The 22318-nt window shown below is 39.2% G+C and overlaps 1 protein-coding gene across 1 annotated transcript in view; it reads left to right on the top strand.

Annotated features, from left to right (window-relative positions):
* Positions 1 to 21070, top strand: part of st8sia1 (ST8 alpha-N-acetyl-neuraminide alpha-2,8-sialyltransferase 1) — a 49835-nt gene extending 28765 nt beyond the window's left edge. Inside the window, exons 3-5 of the mRNA XM_020935967.2 lie at positions 3182 to 3291; positions 11321 to 11413; positions 18568 to 21070. Of these exons, the coding sequence (XP_020791626.1) occupies positions 3182 to 3291; positions 11321 to 11413; positions 18568 to 19048 (684 nt within the window). The 3' untranslated portion in view covers positions 19049 to 21070. The remainder of the gene's footprint in view (positions 1 to 3181; positions 3292 to 11320; positions 11414 to 18567) is intronic.
* The last annotated feature ends 1248 nt before the right edge of the window (positions 21071 to 22318 follow it).

The following is a 22318-nucleotide window of genomic DNA, read 5'->3' as shown; positions in this document are numbered from 1 at the left end:
GATGGAACAATATACAAACAGTACTAAAGTGTATCATTCAGCTGCTTATTTATTCCACCTCATGATTTTTTTTTTTAACAGTATTGTAGATTTAGAAATGTGTTATTGTGATTTCATTGGCAAAAATTAGTTTCAGTATTATCATTTTTCCTCTATAGTTTCTTCATTAATCTACTTACTGCATTTTGGGTGCAGAGGCCAAACCTTAAAGAACAAATATGCATAATTGTTGCTTTAATTCCCTTTTAAACATGAATGAGAAAGCATGAAATAAACAAATGAACTCCCCCGTGAATGCTCTGCTAACAGAGCGACGAGTTTGCCCTGAATGAGTCCAGAGATGGTTTGTGGGGTTAAAGAAGTGCGTGGGAAAATTTGTCTATGACGTAACTAAATGGGCAAAATGCGAACGGAGCATTTTTGAGATAATTTAGATTTTTTTTTTAGGTTTCCAACAAGGGCGTAGGTTTTGGTTTCTCTATAATATTGTTTACTTTTCCTATGATGCACACTGCAAAAACCAAACAGCACATCTTTATAAGAAAGGGTAAAATAGGATAAGAAATTGCATTTATGTTTTATGAATTATTTCCAAAAACACACAGAGTCTGGGTAGGTCCAAAATAAGTGAGAGGTGGTTTCATTTTTCAGTTCAAAATGTACAGTTTGTGTCCATTGTCCTTCTAAGATGATTCTTTACTGGATAATAGCGATGTAGAAGTTTGTAGCAGATTTCCCTTTGCTTGTTGGTGACGAGATATTTGTGAGGTAATGTCCAAACATTTTTCCATGGAATATTGTCAGTAGAGTCGAGCTGCTCACAGTGCATGAGTAGGGCTCCGTTTGGGAGGTGCACTTGTGGTGATAGTCGCTCTTTTTCTGCGGTGACTCATTATAAGGCGAGTTTAACTGAAGGTGTGTAAAATTTTTCTAAATTTGGTGCACAGCGTCTTCACTCACGCCCGCTCAAGCCGCCATTTTCAGGTGCGGCCCTGTCCTGCTGCAGTTTAGACTCCTGGCTCCACTCATGACATCACTCTGTTGCAGCCAATATAACAGCGGCAGGTGTAACCCTGTCGTCATATCACTGAATACATCTCAGAACGTCTAATAAACAAAATGTGAACTAAAACATGTTAAATTAATACTATTGAGCTTGGAAAAATATCGGAATAAATTTATACTTTTGTTTATCAAAATAAAATGGAAAATATTGGTCGGGACTATTTTGTCTTCCCCAAATATTGGTTGTGACATGTCCCCACCGTCCCTATGCAAACCTACACCCTTGATTTCTTACATTGTTCCCTCATCAAAAACAGACCTGACGAGGTTTTAGATTTCATCCATGCATGTTTGAGTAATTTAACGATCTTTCTAGGGCCGTATCCAAACCTCCTTATGGTTAGCAGTTAAGATCTGTCCAATGTTCAGCCCACAAGCCTAAGTGATCCACGCTCCCAAATGACAATTCTCCATAAATATACAAAAACATGATACGAAACTGTACGCACCAACTTGACAAACCCGGTGCCGCGTGCAGTAGTTTCATTAGCGGGATAAACAGAGCAAATGGACAGAAGTTACATCTTAAAATAAAACATGTTATTAGGTTATTTTCAGCGAGTATAATACTTTCAAAACAATATGCCCAGTTCACAATTACAGGAAAACATCTGGGAACATGCAGATGGCAACTTCCGGTGTAGTTACCGACACTGGGCATGTAATAAAACCAGATTCAGCAGCAACGCTCTTCACAAACTGCCAAAGCTTTCCACGGAGGACATCACTAATCACATATTCCATGTCACTTACAGGCAGCTGAGTCTAACTGTTGATCTGGCGAACACTACAGAACGCTATCTTTTCGTTCTTTTTTTGCAAATTATAATGCACAAATTAATAGGACATTTATAAAAGGAAAAAAGAAAGAATACAATGACATCTAGATGAAGAAAACTGGATCATTTGATCAGTTTTCCCAGATTTGGCAGAGTTACTCTGGCCAACAGAGCCCAAAGGAAGTCGTTATCCACATGTTTCCAAATGTCTTCCGGTTTTGTGACATACGTGTGAATAGAGACCACCGGAGATAACATGGTGATCTAAATATGTTATGTGTTAGCAGTTAATACCCCGAGTGACACATTTCTTTTGCCACTTACAGCTCTACTCTCAATCAAGGCTCTAAATCCTGCCCTAAATTGATACTTTGCAGCCCATTCCCTGGGCATTGCTCTGTTAGAAACTCTATTAGACTTTACATCTCTTCCACACAGAGGCGGTGCTACCATTGGGCAAAAGTAGGCAGCTGCTTAGGGCCCGCAAAACCTGGAGGGGCCCCCAACCAATTTCTCTCAGTGTCCCTAATCGCTGAGACCTCAGAGTGATTAGATTTTCTCTCAATATGACATTAAATGAGAGTATTTTACTTTTAAACAGTAATCATAAGAAAAATTATAATAATAATGTAAACATTTTATTGTAGTAGCAAAAAACTCTAACTAATTTCAGCTCTGTTTATCTAGTAGGCTACCGAACTAATAAGACAAGTTTCCAATCCACCATAATTCACATAAATAGAGATGCGCATGTCTCAAGAACAATGAAGAAAAACAGACTATATCTATATATCTATATATATATATAGATATATATATATTATCTCTCTCTCTCTCTCTCTCTCTCTCTCTCTCTCTCTCTCTCTATATATATATATATATATATATATATATATATATATATATATATATATATATATATAAAAAACTTGCATTATAGCGAGGGCCCCAAACTCAAGTTCCCCCAAGGCCCCCAAATGACAGATTCTGCTACTGCTATTTGATCTGATTTGTGCTTTTTTGTCAAGTCTCACACATAAAATTACAATGGCAAGTTAGTTTATCATTAGCCGGCAGTTTTTCAATTAATCACTCTCACTTTTTTGTTGAAAATCTAACTCCTAAACAGGACCACGAACGCTCGTATGGATCACACGCACCTGAATTTGTGTTGTTTAAATCCGTTTTTTGTTTTTTTTTCTTGAGTTTTCAGGCAGTCATTGTATTGCCATGGTAACTGCTGAATACTCCATTTTAGAGATGCATGTAGAACACCCCCAGCATGATATCACTGCATAGTATCAATAATCTAACCCATACCTGTTTGTTTCCCCCAGGACAACCCTCTGCAGCTGCCCCTGAAGAAGTGCGCGGTGGTGGGGAACGGAGGGATCCTTCGTCACAGTAAATGTGGCCGGGACATCGATCAGGCCGACTTCATCATGAGGTGAGAAACCGTATAAAGAAGGTTAGATATGTCCATTTATATATACAGTATACAGTCTGTGGGTGAGTACAAGTTTGTGTAAGAGCGTGGAGAATGTCATGTGAACACTGTGACTAAGAGAGGCCAGCACAGGAATCATACTTAGATATGGGGAGAAAGATGCAAGGGCTCATGGGAAATTGTTTATGTTTTATGTAAAATCACAGAAAACTGTGATTACTTACTGCTGCTCTCCAAGGTTGTATGGCTTTTTCCAGAATGTTTCACAGTATTACATTCGACATATTCCTGTTTACACGAGAACGCTTGCAGGTAAAAGCGACAAAATATTTTGTCAGAAGTGCCTTTCGTTTAGACAGTGACGGCGTTTTTGGGGCTTAAAAACGCAAAAATCTGAAACCACCCTCCAGAGTGGAAAAGCTGACGACGCTCTGCTGTAGCATTTTCGTCTACACTGCCCAAGATGCAAAACTCTGGTCAGATCTGCTCATGTCACGTATGCGTTTACGTCACATACATACAGTACACAGAAACCTGGCATGCATACTTAATCGAATTCCACACACTTTTGCGTCACTGTATGCACGCAGATTTCTTTCTGAAAATGCTCGTCTAAACGCGGAATAAAAACGATGCAAAGCCACTTTTGCATCTTCTGCTCAGACCGTCATATAAATGTAGCCTAATATATATACTACATTTATTACTGTATAAGATTACTGGGAATGTAATGTGGCGAAAACTGTTGTAGGTAAGACACTTCACCCACTTCACCCACATTGCCTAGTTTGAAAGTGGTGTGTGTGTGAGTGATGGTGGTGGCCGGAGCGCTCGATGTTGCAGATTGGCAGCCTCGATTCCGTCAGTCTGCCCCAGGACAGCTGTGGCTACAATAATAGCTTACCACCACTGAGTGTCGAGTGAATGAATAATGAACTGTTAAGTGCTTTGGGTGTCTTGAAAGGCGTTATATAAATGCAATGATTAAGTAAATAATGCTGTGGAATAACATTTTCATAGTGATGGAACCTCTCTTAAAAGTGCACTATGTCACTTTTATGGTGGAACATATGCCACCTGCTCATTTCTATAAAAATGCCTAGAATGTAACAAAGTCTGGCATTACACTTAAATATTTCACAGTTATTCAGTTACAGAACTACAGACACACACAATAACATGTCTTTGTACTGTGAGCACGGTCGCCTCCACAGATTGAACCCACAAACCCACAAGCTACTATCTAGAGAAATACATTTTATGCAGCACCGTGGAACATTCTGAGTAAAGCAAAACATCTCCATGGAGTCAAGCGGGTGACAGACTCTCCAAAATTACTTAAAAATAACAACCAGACTGTGAAGGGCAAATGCTAACCTAATTTTTACACTAGACAAATAAAATATATGACAGCATGTTTATTTCCTGAAGATAATGTTAAAACTGTTTGAAAATGGTGTTCCTTGTGCATAATTTGCATTTTGGATGTGCATTGATGTCTAGAGGGATTTCTGTGGCGAGAAACGTCTAAAGTGTAGTGGAGGTTAGATCTGTGCCTGGGTTAGTGCTGGCTCCGTCCTCGATATGGTATAAAGTGGAATCCATGACCAAATGCAAAACTATTTCTGTATCAATTGCAATTAAAATTTCTTGTGGAAGTATTATATAAGAAGGGAATAAGAAAAAAAAACATGACTGACAACGAATGAAGCGGTGAGTCATAAGATCATAGCAGTTATATTTTCAAAAATATATATTTTTTGTTGCTGAAATCTTCAAGTTATATTTGTATGTTTAAAGGGCTCATTGTGCCATGTTCTGATCGATGTTATAATGTTTCCTCATCACAAACACACCTGGAGTTTTGTTTTGTTTCATTCACACATGTTCAACACACAAACCCTGCATATTTACACTGAGTTCTTCTCTCAAACTGAAAAAAACTGCTCCACCTTATGATGTCATGTGGTAATACAGGAAGTGCTCCACTGTGTTTTTAAACTCCATACACCTTCACTAGACTCATTTAGATCATTTCAGCCCTGGAACTGCCACTCTCTACTGATCTAAAGGTAAAAGGTGCTGTTAACATGAAAAGCACCACTTCATGACATCACAACACGTCACATAAAAACAACAGCAACCCCAGCCCATGTTTCACCCATATATACAACAATTTATTTAAAAAACTTGCAGCGGACCTCAGATCCTCAGTCAGACTGTTTCACAAATGGGGGCTGCAAAAACTGAATGATGCTTCATCCGTGAGTTTTAGTTTGGACTCTTGGGACCGTTAAAAGATGAGACCTGAGGGCCTGAGAGTCCCAGAGGCTCAAATGATAAAAGCAGATCAGATAAATAAATAGAACTAAGACTCGTTAAGGGCTTTATAAACCAATAAAAGAACTTTAAAATCTATCCTGAACCTCACAGGAAACCAGTGCAGAGACTTCAGTACTGGGGTGATGTGTTTCTCTTTCTGGTCCTTATCAGCAGCCGTCCTGCAGAGTTTCGAAGTAGCTGCAGTACTCAAACATGTGTGAATGAAACAAAACATTACTCCAGGTGTGTTTTTGAGGAGATAACAGTATTATAACATGGCTCAAAGCTCACAAGCATCTATTATGTGTAATATAGGACAATAAATATGAAACATTTTACTCCCACTTTCATTTACTGTGCACATTGTGTAGTATAGATTATATTGTCTTAAAAAGTCAAATGATTTAGGCTGAAGCAGTTTTAGAGCAATTTCAAGCCTGATCAACAATAATTAAAGATGCACTATGACATTTTTGTGAGGGGGAGGGTTTTACCACTTACTGTCTCCATGGAGATGCTATTGCTTTGCCTGGAATCTTCAGCAATTATGCGGAGAGACAATCTCACTCACAGTAACTCACATGCATTTTTTTAAAGGTATTTTAAACCACAAAGACACATGTAATTTGATAAAGGACAGATAAATATAATGCCAAACTGTGGAACATATAATTCAGTTTATTCTTTGTTATAATATATTGTGTATAAATCTAACGCAATAACATCTCCACACAAGAAAGTGTCACAAGGAAGTGTCAAAGCTCCATCAAAGAGTCACACATTGCACCTTCAGCTTTAGAAATAGCAAGAGTTGGTGATCGTCCTTTGGCTGGGATGGGCTGCTGACAAAACCATATATGGTGCTAATCATTGTGTCGCATAGGTTTTGTTGTTGCAACTGTTGACAATCTAAACCGCAGGAAACCGTCTGCACAGACAGGAGCTATAGAGTCGGAGCACTTCCTTTGGCGCAGAACCAGAAAAATCTGCTCTAAGTGTAATCTGAGTTCCTCTGAATGACACTAGTGATACTCTGCAGAAACCCTCACTCTAAACGGGAATACAGCGGGAGAGGGAGCGTGTACTTTTATACTTAAATTAATGTGCGTGCGTGTGTGTGTCTCAGTGACCTGCTTTTAGACTCCACTGTAATTCATGTAACTTTGTCTACAATACATATACTTGACTGGGATCTAGGGGTGGGCGATATCTCGATATATTTAAAATATCAAGATCTTTTTTAAACTTGATATGAATTCTGACATATCGTATATATCAATATAAGGCAAGGGCAAGGCAAGTTTATTTGTAAAGCACAATTCATACACAAAGTAATTCAAAGTGCTTTACAGAATAAGAAATACATAAAAATAATCAAGAAGATTAAAATTAAAAAAGAGAGAAGAGTGTGGAATGAAAACCTTTCAGTTATATGCACAGTCAAACAGAAATGTTTTGAGCCTGGATTTAAACAGCGTCACAGAAGAGTCTGTCTCACATGTTCAGACTGTTCCAGGTTTTAGCTGCATGAACCTGAAACGCTGACTCCCCTTGTTTAGTTCTGACTCTGGGCACCAGCAGGAGGCCGGTCCCTGAGGTCCTCAGAGTGCGAGATGGTTCATATGACACTAACATGTCACAGATGGACTTTGGTGCTCGGCCATGGAGAGACTTGTACACAAGCAGAGCTGCTTTAAAGTCTATTCTCTGAGGCACAGGAAGCCAGTGCAGAGACCTGAGCACAGGACTTATGTGCTCGTACTTCCTAGTTCGAGTAAGGACCCGAGCTGCAGCGTTCTGGATGTTCTGCAGCGTCTCACAGCTCGTTTGGAGAGACCAGTGAGCAGAACATTACAGTAGTCTAACCTACTGGAGACAAACGCATGGATAAGTTTCTCCAAGTCTGATTTAGACAGTAAACCTTTGATTTTTGCTATGTTTTTTAGATGGTAAAAGGCTGCAGATGTTATTGATTTGATGTGGCTGTTAAAGTTCAAGTCTGAGTCCATTATTACCCCTAGATTTCTTGCCTGATTTGAAGGTTTTAGAGAGAGAGACTGGAGGTGACTGCTGACACTGTCCCTTTGTTTCTGTGGACCAAACACTATGACTTCAGTCTTGTCAGAGTTTAGCTGGAGAAAGTTGTTTTGCATCCACACACTGATCTGTTGGATGCAGTGACCAAGTGAGTCCACTGGTCCATAGTCTCCTGGTCCAATGCTTATATTCAATTTTGATTCTGTCGTCGCCCCCGCCTCCCTGATTTTGCTGTTTGTGTCTCATTCACTACTGCCATGAATGCAGAAAGTTGCTGCCAGTGCAAAGTTTCTAGCGCCACAAACCTTTTCCACCATTTACAGACAAAACCATCAGCAGCACATCCTCATATTCCACTGAGTCGTGTCCTTTAGTCCGAAAGAAGCTAAACTGCATTAGCGGCACAAGGGGAGCGCTGTTTATGCAAATTAGCAATGTGCTTTTAAGTTTTGTTTCTGTAAAATGTAAACAAATCTGCGCTAAACTGCATTAAACACATTATAACCTCAAACGGGCTGATGTGGCTCTAGAGTCGTTATGCTTTATATGTTGTAAAGTTTATTTATGCAGAAGATTTTAATGAATAATCTGCTGCAGTGTCACTTGTACAATAGTGTTGGAAACATTGGGTTTGATCTGCAGTGGATTGTGGGATTAAACCTCACAGCTCCTTCTGCTGGATAATAACATGGATCTATTAAAATAAGGAACATCCTGAGCTTCTTCTGCTAAATGAGCTCATGGTTCTGGTTATGGTACAGTTAACAGAGTTAATGCAAAGATGAGCTTGTGTTGAGTTGTTTTATTTATGAATGAAAAGAAGGAAATATATATTATTTCTTTTATTTTACTGTTAAATTATTATTTGTGTAATAAGGGTTTTTTGTAATCTTAAATGTTCCTATATGAACTGCCGACCTCTTACACTTCAGTAAAAAAAAGACCTTGGGGAATTTGGCAGATTTGTGTTTGCAGTTTTCACTTTTAGGGGGTTATTTTTTCCTGTACAGATATCGATGGCTTATAAATTATAACTATATATTTTTTGATCCATATCGGCCAGCCCTACTGGGATCTAAATAGACACTTCTTGAATACTTTGTGAAAATGTAAATCTGGATATCTTTGAATCTCCCAGAGTTCAAATGTGCGCGATTGAGGTCTCTTATTTTATAAAATAAATTTCCCCCAATAAGTGCGACTTATAGTCTGGTGTGACTTATATAGATTTTTTTCTTCTTCATTATGCATTTTTTGGCTGATGCGATTTATAGTCCAAAAAATAAGTTCAGAGTTTTCTTCCCATCCATCACTGCAAATAGACTACCACAGCATGTAAGAAAATCAAATGGAAATATGATTCAAACCATATTTAAATGCAGTTTGAGTGTAAGTGTGCAGGCTTTGTCTCACCGTCTGTGTTCACTGTAGTAGCCTTGCACCAGTGACTTGTGTAAATCTTTTACGATCAAAACAAACTCAGGCCTTTGCATCCAACATTCATTACAGTAGAAATGTTTGATACAGAACTACGCTTCACCACAGTTGTAGGTCTACACGCATCGAGGAAGGAAAAATTTAAAAAATATTTTCTACAATTCTTATTCAATTCTTATCTCTTATACTCTTATAACTATTCATATATACTGTAAATATACTTTGATTTTTAAAGTATTTTTTTAAGTATATGCCTGTATTTGACTTGGGACTTGACTCAGACTTGAGGTTAAAGACTTGAGGCTTACTTGATAGACTTGGTCCCACCTCTGTAGTTTGGTATTAAACTGAACTATCTCCCTGGAAACAAAGGATCTGTGCAAAGGACGTCCCGCTGACTGTAGCTGTGCATGTTTTTTGAGCAATAAAAACACCCACAGCTGAATAAATATTTACATGGATAACTTTAATGCTGCACTTTAAGCTGTGCAATTAATCGAATTTTGATCACGATTTCGATTTTTGTGTCAAACGATTTCCAAACTCATAATTGAGCTGAAACTATTTAAGCTTAAGAAAGTTTATTTATGCTGAATAAATGCATCGTGTAACTAAAAAATAATAGTTTGAATAATCGTGATTTTAATATTGACCAAAATAATCGTGTTAATGATTTTTTCCATAATCAAGTAGCCCTAATGCCACACTGTGAAACATTTCAGAAAAAGGAATACTATCTCCGTGGAGACAAGCAAATAACAGAACCTCCACCTGAAAAGTTACACAATGCACCATTACAGAGGGTTTTTTACACTTCTATGGGGTATTACCAGTGTTGGGGAGTAACAGATTACATGTACCGGAGTTACATAATCAGAGTACAAATTATGAGTAACTGTATTCAGTTACAGTTACTGTTTCATTGAGTGGTAATTAGATTACAGTTACTTTGTTGAAATAAATGAGATTACACGGCGGGATTTTCCTGTTTTCACATTTTGTTCTATATCCCTTTCTTTTTTATTTATTTATTTTTTTTTAACCAAGTCTAAACCAGGACTAATTCAGGATTGAACCAGGACTGAACCCAGGACTAAAACCAGGTCTAAACTAGATCTAAACCAGGGTTAAAACCAGGTCTAAACCAGGGCTAAAACCAGGTCTAAACCAGATCTAAACCAGAACTAAAACCAGGTTTAAACTAGATCTAAACCAGGTCTAAACTAGATCTAAACCAGGGCTAAAACCAGGTCTAAACCAGATCTAAACCAGAACTAAAACCAGGTTTAAACTAGATCGAAACCAGAACTAAAACCAGGTCTAAACTAGATCTAAACCAGGTCTAAACTAGATCTAAACCGGGACTAAAACCAGGTCTAAACTAGATCTAAACCAGGTCTAAACTAGATCTAAACCAGGTCTAAACTAGATCTAAACCGGGACTAAAACCAGGTCTAAACTAGATCTAAACCAGGTCTAAACTAGATCTAAACCAGGTCTAAACTAGATCTAAACCAGGTCTAAACTAGATCTAAACCAGTCTAAAAGTCTAAACCAGTCTAAACTAGATCTAAACCGGGACTAAAACCAGGTCTAAACTAGATCTAAACCAGGTCTAAACTAGATCTAAAACAGGACTAAAACAGGATTTAACAGGACGAAACCATGCCGTGTGGACCGGGTCTCCTCCTCTTCTATCAATAATATTTTTAATTTGGTTTAGTAAAGTCTGGGCTTTTTATTTTCCTTTAGCAGAAAAAACATCTTATGTGAAGATATCCGAGTCTTTGCTTCTCTGCAGAAAATCAAGTAATCCAAAGTATTCAGATTACGTTACTCACTTTAAGTAATTTAATGGATTCCGTTACAAACTACATTTTGGGGTCTGTAATCTGTAATCTGTAGGGGAATACATTTTAAAAGTAACCTTCCCAACACTGGGTATTAATTTGTTAACACAGTACATATTTAGATCGCTAGATTACTCAAACATGCATGGATGATTTATAAAACTATAAATGGTAGAAAGCTCCAAAAACTCATAACTGTGTAAAAGCCTCTCGTTCTTGTTTGTGGTGGGTCTCAACTGTATTTTCACATTATTCTTTTAGTTTTTGATTTTCAGGGCTCCAGACACTATATTAATTAGTACATTGGCGGACAATTCTACCCCTCGGGCCTAATTAAAAAGATATTTTTTTTTTTTTAACATGTTTTATTTTTGTGTTTATAGGTGTAATCTGCCTCCGCTCTCAAAGGAGTACACAGAAGACGTGGGAACCAGAACACACCTGGTCACGGCCAACCCCAGCATCATCGAGAAGAGGTGAGCGTCATTTTAACAACTTGGATAAATAAATAAATAATCAGATATTCAAGAACTTTAAAGAGCCCATATTAACCTATTTTCTGATCTATGTTATAACGTTGTTTCCTCATCACAAACAGACCTGGAGTTGTGTTTTATTTCATTCACACACACACACGTTTAACACACAAACCCTGCATATTTAGGCTGAGTTCTTCTTCTCTCAAACGAAAAACACTCTGTTCCACCTTGTGATGTCATGTGGTAATACAGGAAGTGCTCCACTGTGTTTTTAAACTCCATACATTTTCTTTAGAATCACTTGGATAATTTCAGAGATGGATTTGAGAATCTCGACTGAACTAAAAGTAAAAGGACCTGTTAAGTTTAAAACTACCGCTTCATGACATCACAAGGTGGAACAGAGCATTCTGAGCTTTGGAGATGTAGACAGACTAATAATAAAGAACATGTAAACATTTTTTGATGAGGTATAACATGATTAGAAGCTCTCATGATGCTATGTTGCTTAATATAGGCACCTTTATTTTTAAAAGCAGAGACATTTCCCTTCATTTGTTCCCACCTTTTACACGCAAACGGCGAATTCGTCTCTGAAAATGAATCTTTCTAAAAATTCTGGCTAGAGTGGAGATTCTGGAAAACTACTAAAGTTTGGCGTTTGCGTGTAAATTGAGATAAATGAAGTTTTAGGAGCTGAAAGTGCAAACAGTGTTTCCCTGTTGCTCTGATGATGATGATGAAGCGTTCAGAGCAGCAGTTGCATTTCTTCAGGTGCAAACACTTTTCATGTGTTTATATTTACACACAACTGATGTTTTATATCCATGACCAGAGACGAATGAGGCTCGGAAGTCAGCAAATTTTACCACTTCTTTAACAGATCTGTGGAGAGGCGAGCCCGCTCAGTAATGCACGTTTTTCGAGGTATTTTTGAGTAATACTTACAACTGTAATGAAATAAATTCTACAGGTTTTAATCTAATCCAGGTGCTGCCCAGAGGCTTGGTGTAGTTATGACGGCGCTCAATGGTGTATTTATTAGGGTTGATGTAAACGAAAACTTTTTGAAAAATGCTGTGTGCACGATGTTATTTTGGAAAACAGAGGGAGGGAAATATTTGTTTCTCAACAAACCCGGCTTCATTCAGGCACTTCCTCAGTATATTTTCAAGTTGGACGACTCATTTTACTAAAACTCTGCTAACATCATTATATTTAAGATTTTTGCAAAAACATTCACACTCCTTTCCCAATTTTTGACAATTTTTTAAGATTAAAATTTTTACTTCTGTAGCATCACACTACGGAATTTCATAACTCTTACCTGGCCAAACTCCTCTAATGTACATAAGGAAACACTTTTAGAACCTGATATTTTATGTTATTAGGTTCTTTTTTCAGACCAAGAGGTTTTTATACCTGACAGTTTCGACTATTTCCTCAGAGTGGTCACGTGATGTTGCAGTAACGTGTCCGGTCAGTTGATTTATACAGGTTTTGGCGCTGTCTTCCTACTGGTGAAGGCAGGATGACAGCGCCACCTGCAGTCCGACTTCCTCAGGACACGGAAACGAATACTGTCCTGAGGAAGTTGTAAACCTTGTTGGACTATTGTTGAAATCATGTTTAAAGTATCAGGGGGAAAAAAAAACACTCCCTGTTATTTTCAACATATTTTTCAACTTTTCTTAAGAAATTTGTGTAAAAGTATTATTTATATGTACAGTAGTTATAATCCTACCAAAATAAGTCAGAATTTGAGAATCATAAAAATCTGTCAGACGCTTTTGAAGGTTCAGCAAAAGTAGCAGCAGCTAGGGATGGGCATGATTAGTCGATTAATCGATAATTGATCATTAAGAATTTCATCGATTACGTAAATTTTAATCGACAAACCGAATGTAGGTTGCTGTGCGTAGCGTGACCAAACAGGTCTGTACATGTGTCTCTCTGCACTCAGAAGGAGCGAGCAAACACAGTCAGTCCACCTGCAACGTACCGAAGTGCAAATGCGTATTTAACGATGACTTGTATAAGAAATTCCACGCTTTCCGTTGCGATCGGGACAAGTGTGAGTCCATGTGCACAGTGTACAAAGCAGCACATATGTTTCGGTGTCCAGTGGGAAAAAGCTTTACCAGGTGAGAGTCGCGCAATGTCGATGACGAGTCTCCACATCCCTCCCCCCCGTACGGTGTCCTGGTTTTGACAAACGCAAATATGGTCACACTAACCTGTATTCCACTGAATCATGTCTTTTAATCCGACAGAAGTTGACCGCATCAGCGACACAAGAGCTGTATTTTTTATCTTCGCTTAGTTTATGCAAATTAGCGATGCGGTTTAAGTTTTGTTTCTGTGAGAGTTGCGCTAAACTGAATTAAACACATTATAATGTCAAACGGGCTGATGTGGCTCTAGAGTCGTTACGGTTTATTTGTCGTAAAGTTGAATTTATTTATGCAGATTAGTAGTGCAGATAGTAATAATAATTGATGATCAATTTAATATAAAAACGTTAATGATTAATCGATAATCGATCGTTAATTCTCTCGACGATCGATTAAGAAAATTTCATCGAATGCCCATCCCTAGCAGCAGCAAAAGTAGTAGTAGTGGTAGTATTGGCGAAAGCAGTTGGTAGTACTATCATAGTAGCAGTCAAATTATAAAAGCAGAAGTTTTAGTTGTATTCTTAGTAGCGTGCCAGTATTTAATTGGATTTGATTACATTGTGGAGCAGCAAAAGAACACTGAATTCTGTCAACTGGACAAAAGTTTTGAGGCTGACCAGTGTCTTTTTCTGTTCTCGTTCCTGTTCTTGTTCCTCGTGTCTGAGGAGGAAAAGGAGGAAACTACACTGAAACTACAGTACCTATTTCCGGTAACTAGGCTGATAATAGATATTTAAAGCATTCACTTACTGGAACCTAGTCAAAACTGAAGATGCTGTTTGAATGAATGGCGAAATGTATTCACTCTAAAAAAACAGAACAAAAAAACACAGACACACACACGGGGTTACACAGACAAGACAGTATAGATGAGTAGTTTTTGTGATAGCTACTTTCATGTATTAATTTATTTATTTATGCGACTTCAGATAACTTACATACTAAAAGACGAATATTTCATTTAAAGTGCTTTGTGTACATTTTCTGGTGGAGGATCTCTCACCTGCTTGTCTCTGTGGAGATGTTATGGCGTTGTCTAAGATGATTAAACCTGTCTATCTAAAGGGAGACAACTACAGGCTACATTACAGGTCAGATCTGTGGAGAGGCAACCATATGCACAGAGAGAATTATTGTATATTTGAGCCATAGATACTAGACTGATTCATCTGATTCGCAGCATTAGGATTCGTTCGCTCGACAGTAGGCGGGTACTTTTTTTATTTAACCAATCGCTGCTGTTTGGTCGTGAAGTAAGTGAGTGAGTGAGTGAGTGAGTGAGCGAGCTTTTATTTATATATCACCTTTCACAGAGTGCTTTACAGAGTGCAATAAACAACACATACAAGAAGAGAGGAATTACAGACACAGTCAACTAAAAGCCTGTCTAAAAGCAGTGCCTTGAGCTGCTTTTTAAAAGAGTCTTGAATCTGCCTCATGAAGGGTTAGAGGAAGGGCGCTAACAGGGCTAACTGATATATTAAGCTTTTCCCAAATCCTGTAGGAAGAAGGGCAATAACGTCTTTCCCCTTGATAAAATTCACCAAACATTCTCTTTGTTCCAGCTTTAAATCCTCGATCTTGGGAATCGTTGCCAACACAGGATGTATGGCTCTCCGCTGGTGCCCAGACTCGCACTTCTGTTTTTTTGTTTTGTGAACCGTCTAGTGTATTCCAATAGGCGAGTTTCATTGTTGACAAAAGCGCGCGTTGCATGCTGGGAATTATTTTGGTCGCCGGCAAGAAACACTAATTCAACATGACGGACGGAGCGAGAAAGCATGTAAAGGGTATTGATCCCGGTTATTTATCCACTCTAACGGCAGAGAACCCAAGACCATTTGACCAGAAATTCGGTCATAAGCATCAATGGACGACAAATCACCCTTTTCAACCCCTACAAAAGGTGGACCAAACCAAATTTCTGGTCGGAATCACCAACTACCTGGCCAAATATTCATTTCGGCGATATCCACAATGACTTGGTGGAAACTCCTGGGCCATTCACAGCAGAAAAGATGAAAACCTCCAAGAGTCTCGATGTGTTGTTGAACTTGTTGGAGTCCACGGTTTGTTAGGATCTTCTACGTTTGCTCTGCGAATGTTTGAAAGCCGTTTAATTCACCGTTAGCGGTTCTTTTCACTCAGAATACGAAAAAGACATTTTCCTTCTTCCGTGCTTCTATTTGTGCATCCGATAACGCAGCAGGAATTTACCATTATCGGGGATAAATACGCAAGGTTACGCACTGTGTTTGACCGCTATCGTGTTTCTTGCCTCCGACCAAAATATTTCCCAGCATGCAACGCGGGCTTTTAATAACAATGACGTTAGCTGAAACTCACCTATTCCTGACCTAGTCGCTGGAGGGAAATGAAATTGAGTGGAACCTGGCTAAATAGACTCATAATGGATAAATGCTAGATAGATGTGTTTAATGTCATACTATGGACAGGAGCGGACAGTGACCAAAAAAATACCCCTGGACTCAGAATTGGCCCATGGTGGAATTGAAATTGAGGACCGGGGGGAGGTTTTGGTGCACTCAAATCAACCCACAGACCATGAAACATTCTAGGCAAAGCAATAACATTTCCATGGAGACAAATAGGTGACAGAAAGGTTGCTCAATGCACCTTTAAAGCTGCATTTTGTAACTTTCTGGTTGAGGTTCTGAAAATTACAGGTGTTTTTATTGCTCAAAATTCTTTCAAACACATCTGTATAGTTTAATGCCATATTGTGGAACTTTACAGGCAGAGCAATAACATCTCCATGGAGACAAATAGGTGACAGAAAAGTTGCTCAGTGCCCCTTTAAAGCTGCATTTTGGAACTAATAAAAATGGGTGTTTTTATCACTCAAAATACCTTGCAAAACATCTATGTAGTTTAATGCCACACTGTGGAACTTTACAGGCAAAGCAATAACATCTCCATGGAGACGAGCAGGTGACAGAAAAGCTGCTCGCTGCATCTTTAAAGCTGAATTCTGTAACTTTCTGGTGGAGGTTCCGAAAATTACAGGTGTTTTTATTGCTCAAAATTCCTTCGAAAACATCTGTATAGTTTAATGTCATATTGTGGAACTGTTGTGAACATCCCCATGGCGACAAAAGGTGGCGAACGATCTCCCACCTAACAATTTACAATGTCACCAAAATAAATATATAGCAGGAAGTAGCTCTCTAACAAACGAAGTGACATGAATTGTTAACCACAATACTGTATATTGTTTTGCATCTTTAACATTCTGGTGTTTAACCTCAGATGCCCTCTCATGTAACCTTCATTTATTGATGTCTAAACTCAGGAAGCCCTGTTCCTGTGTGAGAGGAAGTACGGGTGGCAGCTGTGTGTAAATTGAGACTCTCAGTTTGACTAAAAACAAAAACTACAATGCTTAAGACAAGACAATCCAGAAAAAGATTTGAGTGCTTTTGGTTTGATGGATGCTCAGTATTTGTTTTAAAAAGCCCATATTACACAGTCAGATCTTTTATCTTGTTTCCTCATCACAAACAAACCCAGAGTTGTGTTTTGTTTCATTCACACATGTTTAATTCACAAATCCTGCTTATTTAGACTGAGCTCTTCTCTCAAACTTAAAACACTTTGTCCTGCCTCATGATGTCATGTGGTGATACAGGGAAGAGGGATCATTTCAGCCTGACAGTTGCATTGGTAAAATTTAAAGGTGCATTGTGTAACTTTTGTGGTGGAGGATCTGTCACCTGCTTGTTTCTATGGATATGTCATTGCTCTGCCTGGATTGTTCCACAGTATGACTTTAAACAGCTCTACCTCACAGGTCTAACACATTTTCAACCTGAAATAATAGCTGCATTTTTTGTACTTTAGTTGCTCCAGAGTAGGAGTCGCACCAGCCAAAAAATGCTTCATGAAGAAGAAAAAAACATATATAAGTCGCACTGCACTATAAGTCACACTTTTTTGGGGAAATGTATTTTATAAAATCAGAGACCAAGAACTGACAATTCACCTTGAAAGGCAAGTTATAGTAATAAGAATAGAACAGAGAACAGACTGTGCACGTCACATATGAAGAGTTCTTCAGATAACTAAACATATGAACAGAAAATAACAAGTTTAGCTGCTGCTTCCTGTTCAGTGTAGCTGTTGTCAGACTCGGCATCAGTTCCAGTTAGAATTATTTTGGCCTTTCTGACTTCACTGAAGTCAAGTTTAAATTGTCAGTGGTACAGAAGTAATGGTGCGATTGATTGACAGAGGCTCTTTCTGCAGGAGACATGTGCAGTAGAGCGCACAGTGACAGTGGTACAGGAGTAACAGGAGCAGCAGATACTGACACACAAGCCTAGAGCCTCTCGCAGCTGTCAGTGTGAAAATTTTAATATATAAGTCGCAGGAAACACCCAAACCATGAAAAAAAGTGTGACTTATCGTCCCAAAAATATGGTAAGTTTTACCATGTGGTGTGATTCTAGTTCTGATATAACTCAAAACCATTCTAAAATAATATTGTTGCAAAAACATATTTGGAGTTGTGTTTTGTTTTATTCACACATGTTTGAGTATTCCTTTATGATTAGTCTGTCTACATCTCCAAAGCTCAGAATACTCTGTTCCACCTAGTGATGTCATGAAGTAATAGAAAGCAAGTAAACTGCTCCTTTTACCTTTTGTTTAATAAAGATTGTCAATTCCAGGGCTGAAACTATCCGAATGATTCTTGTGAAGGTGTGTGGAGTTTAAAAACACAGTGGAGCACTTCCTGTTTTACCACTTGACATCACAAGGTGGAACAGAGAGAAGAACTCAGCTGAAATATGCAGGGTTTGTGTGTTAAACATGAGTGAATGAAGCAACTCTGGGTATGTTTTTAATAGAGAAACAACATTATAACAGATCAGAAAATAGCGTATCATGGACCCTTTAAAAAAAAATCTCAATTTGTCTATTTTTGTACCTATTTATATCTTTTGTTTTTAGATTTCAGAACCTGCTGTGGTCGAGGAAGGCGTTCGTGGACAGCATGAAGGCCTACGGCTCCAGCTACATCTACATGCCCGCCTTCTCCATGAAACCGGGCACGGATCTGTCTTTACGGGCACACTACGCCCTCTCCGACACCTCCTCCGACATCACCATGCTCTTCGCCAACCCCGAATTCCTCCGCACCGTCGGAAAGTTCTGGAAATCTCGCGGGGTGCACGCCAAGAGACTCTCCACGGGTTTATTTCTGGTCAGCTTAGCGTTAGGTCTGTGCGAAGAAGTGACTGCGTACGGGTTCTGGCCTTTTTCCATGGGCCTGGACGGGCAGCCGATCAGCCATCACTACTACGACAACATCCTTCCTGATAAGTGGTTTCACGCCATGCCCGAGGAGTTTGTGCAGCTTTGGCATTTGCACAAAAGCGGCACACTAAGGATGCGGGTTGGACACTGCCCCCTACAGGAAGGAGGGTCATAGACAGCTGATAAGATTGGACTACGTGTCATAGGAAGCAGATGTCTCTCTACCGATTCAGCAAACTCACAAAAAACTGCTGCGTAAGTGTGGATATGATCTGCTCCGTGTTTATTTACATTACAATGAACTACTCCAGAATAGGGGGGGTAGATGAAGTAGGATAGACAGTCTCAAAAGCAGAATTTTCCCCCGTGTGAAAACTATAAAATGCATGAATGTGGTTTTGCAAATGGGGACCAACCTGGTGCAAAGTAACATCTGAATCTGAACAGTCGGGGGCTGCTTTTTGTCTTCTGTGTCTCACTATGGACCCGCGTGACCAAGCTCCCCCAGTGGGTTTTTGTTGAATACAGAAGGAGAAGAAGAAGAGAAGGACCCGGGGGGGATTATAAATGCACTGAATAGACCAAGTGAATCCAAGGAGCGAGGAGAGGAGAGGTAATGGTGTCCTAACTTGAAAAACAAAGGAAACTGCAAACGCTAAAATGACTTGAATTGAAAATATTAACCAAAATTTGAAAACTTTTGCCAATTATAACTTATTCACTTGTTATAACTACACAATTTGACCTGTTTCAAGATATTTATGGTTTGAATCTAGTAGTATTGTTTGTGAGTGCTTTATTAATACACCAGCTTAAAAATAATGTACTGTATTTTTCGGACTGTAAGTCATTCCGGAGCATAAGTCGCACCAGCCAAAAAATGCGTAATGAAAAAAAAAAAACATATATAAGTCGCACCAGTCAATAAGTTGCACTTTTTTGGGGAAAATTATTTATAAAATCAGACCAGGGACCGACATTTCATCTGGAAAGGGAAGTGTTAGGTTTATCTAGACATTTAAAAACAAGAAGAAAGACAAGAGATTAATTCAGTTTTACTCATGAGGAGAACGGGCAGAGAGTGGGCATCAGGCCAACAGTCTCCACACGTTCTGATGACTCAAGGCCGTTCTCCTCTTTTTATTTCATTAGGAGGCCCTAGTTACAGAATGATAATTCTCAAGGGGAAGGGGAAACAGCAAAGACATAATAAGAAACTGGTGCAGCTATGCATAGTACAAACACATAAAACATGATTAACAATCAGGAGGTGCCTTAGGTTTGGTCAGACACCATCATAACTCTTGCATGTGTGACAGTGGAAGTTGGCTTCATGTGAGGAATCATCTCGAGGTTCACTAGAGCGATAGGACACTGCACACAGTTGTCAAACACAAAGAGGTTATTCATTTTCATACAAGTGATTGGTACATTATAAATCAAAGAATTGTAGTACATAAATGGTTAACTCATAGGCCTAGAATATCACACAAGTATTTAGCAAATATGGGATAATACAATTATTCTGACAGAAAGTTACAGTAATAATAACAGAACAGAGAGCAACAAACTGAATAGGCGTCTAGTATATAACGTAACATATTTAGTCTTTTTTTGAACTTTTTCAAGTTATTCAGATAATTATAGCAGAAACAATATAACATAACAAGTTTACTAGTCTCTCCATCTCACTCCAAATCACTAAATCCATTAAATTCTTCATCCTCTGTGTCATTTCTGAACAACTTTGCGACCTCCAGAGGTAAACAGAGCGCCGCTTCCTCTTCTGCGTAGTTGTCGTCAGACTCAGCGTCAGTTCCAGTCAGAATTATTCCGTCCTTTCTGAATCCCGACAGGATGGTTTCGGTGTCACTGAAGTCCAGGCTTTGTCGATCCATCCAGTGACTTCCAGGAAAGTTGGATGGTGCACCCTCCCAGTTGCCGTGAAGTTGTGTTCTCCATCCCCGCTTTCCACCAGTCCCTCACAAGTTTCTCGCTCACTCCAACCTTTCTTTCTGCGACTCGATTACCGTTTTCGGCTGAATATTTCACTATTTGCAGCAGGACAGCGGCTTTTTCTGCAAGAAACATGCGCAGTAGAGCGAAGTGACAGTGGTACAGGAGTAACAGGAGCAGCAGATACTGACGCACAAGCCTAGAGCCTCTCGCTGCTGTCAGTGTGAAAATTTTAATATGTAAGTAACAGTGTTGTGCATGAACGAGTCAAAAGAAGTTCATTGAACACGCATTTTTCAGTGAACTTTGAACTGAACGCAACACTTTTGTAAATCAGAACTTGAACGTGAATTTGTTCATGTGTGATGAACGACGTACGTCACTGTTGGGGTTCAGTTAAACGTCGGTTGACGAGTGACGATCTGCTCGCACTTCACCTCGCGAAACCACAGCCCCGTTCAACGCGAAGGCGACTCCACCGGCAGCTTTAACGGAACATACGGGCTCTTGTGTCTCTCAATGGGAAAGTCAATCAAACTTCACTGGCGCGTTTAGCTGCTGTATTTACCTTCTGTACAGGCTGACCACGGCAAACCAAGGATTTCAAAAGTAAATTTCAAAGCACTAATTAACAGTTTGTGTGGATCTGGGCTCTTTCACATGATACCAACTGCCCAGGGAGCACATGTCTGATGGTAAATGCACAAATACAACAATAGATACATGCTCTCTGTGGATTTTGACGGGGATACGCGCCTACGCTCGTGTAGAGCGTCAAAAATAGGATGGATCCTATTTTCTGAAATCTACACGCACAGGACGTTTCCGCGCGCGTATTATTTTACTTGACATATTCAGTAACGCGCGTCACAATGCTTTTTCTGGATTGAAATGGTGGTTTTTCGTTTTTCTTCATACAAATTTGCTAAAATCACCGCGATTCAGCAGCGGTGAAAACACCGGAGTGCGCCCGCGTAAACCGTGATCCTGAGCAAAGGACAATAGCTCCACCGAGCACGCAGCTGACGCCCGATCGCACTCGGGTTCTCTCAGGGGCGGTCCTAGATTCCAAGTTCTAGTCTAGGATTAGTCCTGGTTTGGTTGGTTCAGTCCTGGTTCAGAGCAGTCCTGTTTAGTAGTAGTCAGTCCTGGTTTAGATTCCTGGTTTAGTCCTGGTCACAGTCCTGGTCAGTTCTGGTAGAGGAGTCCTGGTTCAGAGTTATTCCTGGTTTAGAGCACTGGCAGAGTTCACTGACCTGGTTCACTGAAGACCTGGTTTAGTCTAAAATAAAAGCAGCCTTTCATTTACAGATCTCACCTAAATATAAAATGTACTGAACTTTGCTAGTTAAAAATTAAATTGTGAACTATGAAAGTGAACTATTCACTTTGAACAAGTGTGAACTGAACTTTGAACTAGTTCATGAAAAGTGTGAACTTGCACAACACTGGTAAGTAAGTATAAGTCGCAGGAAACACCCAAACCATG

This window comes from Boleophthalmus pectinirostris, unplaced genomic scaffold (genome assembly GCF_026225935.1).
Source record: "Boleophthalmus pectinirostris isolate CB_2022bp ecotype Guang Dong unplaced genomic scaffold, ASM2622593v1 HiC_scaffold_18, whole genome shotgun sequence".
NCBI classification, from domain to species: domain Eukaryota; kingdom Metazoa; phylum Chordata; class Actinopteri; order Gobiiformes; family Gobiidae; genus Boleophthalmus; species Boleophthalmus pectinirostris.
The sequence above is the reverse complement of the archived record's forward strand: the minus strand, read 5'-3'. Positions and strand labels throughout refer to the sequence as shown.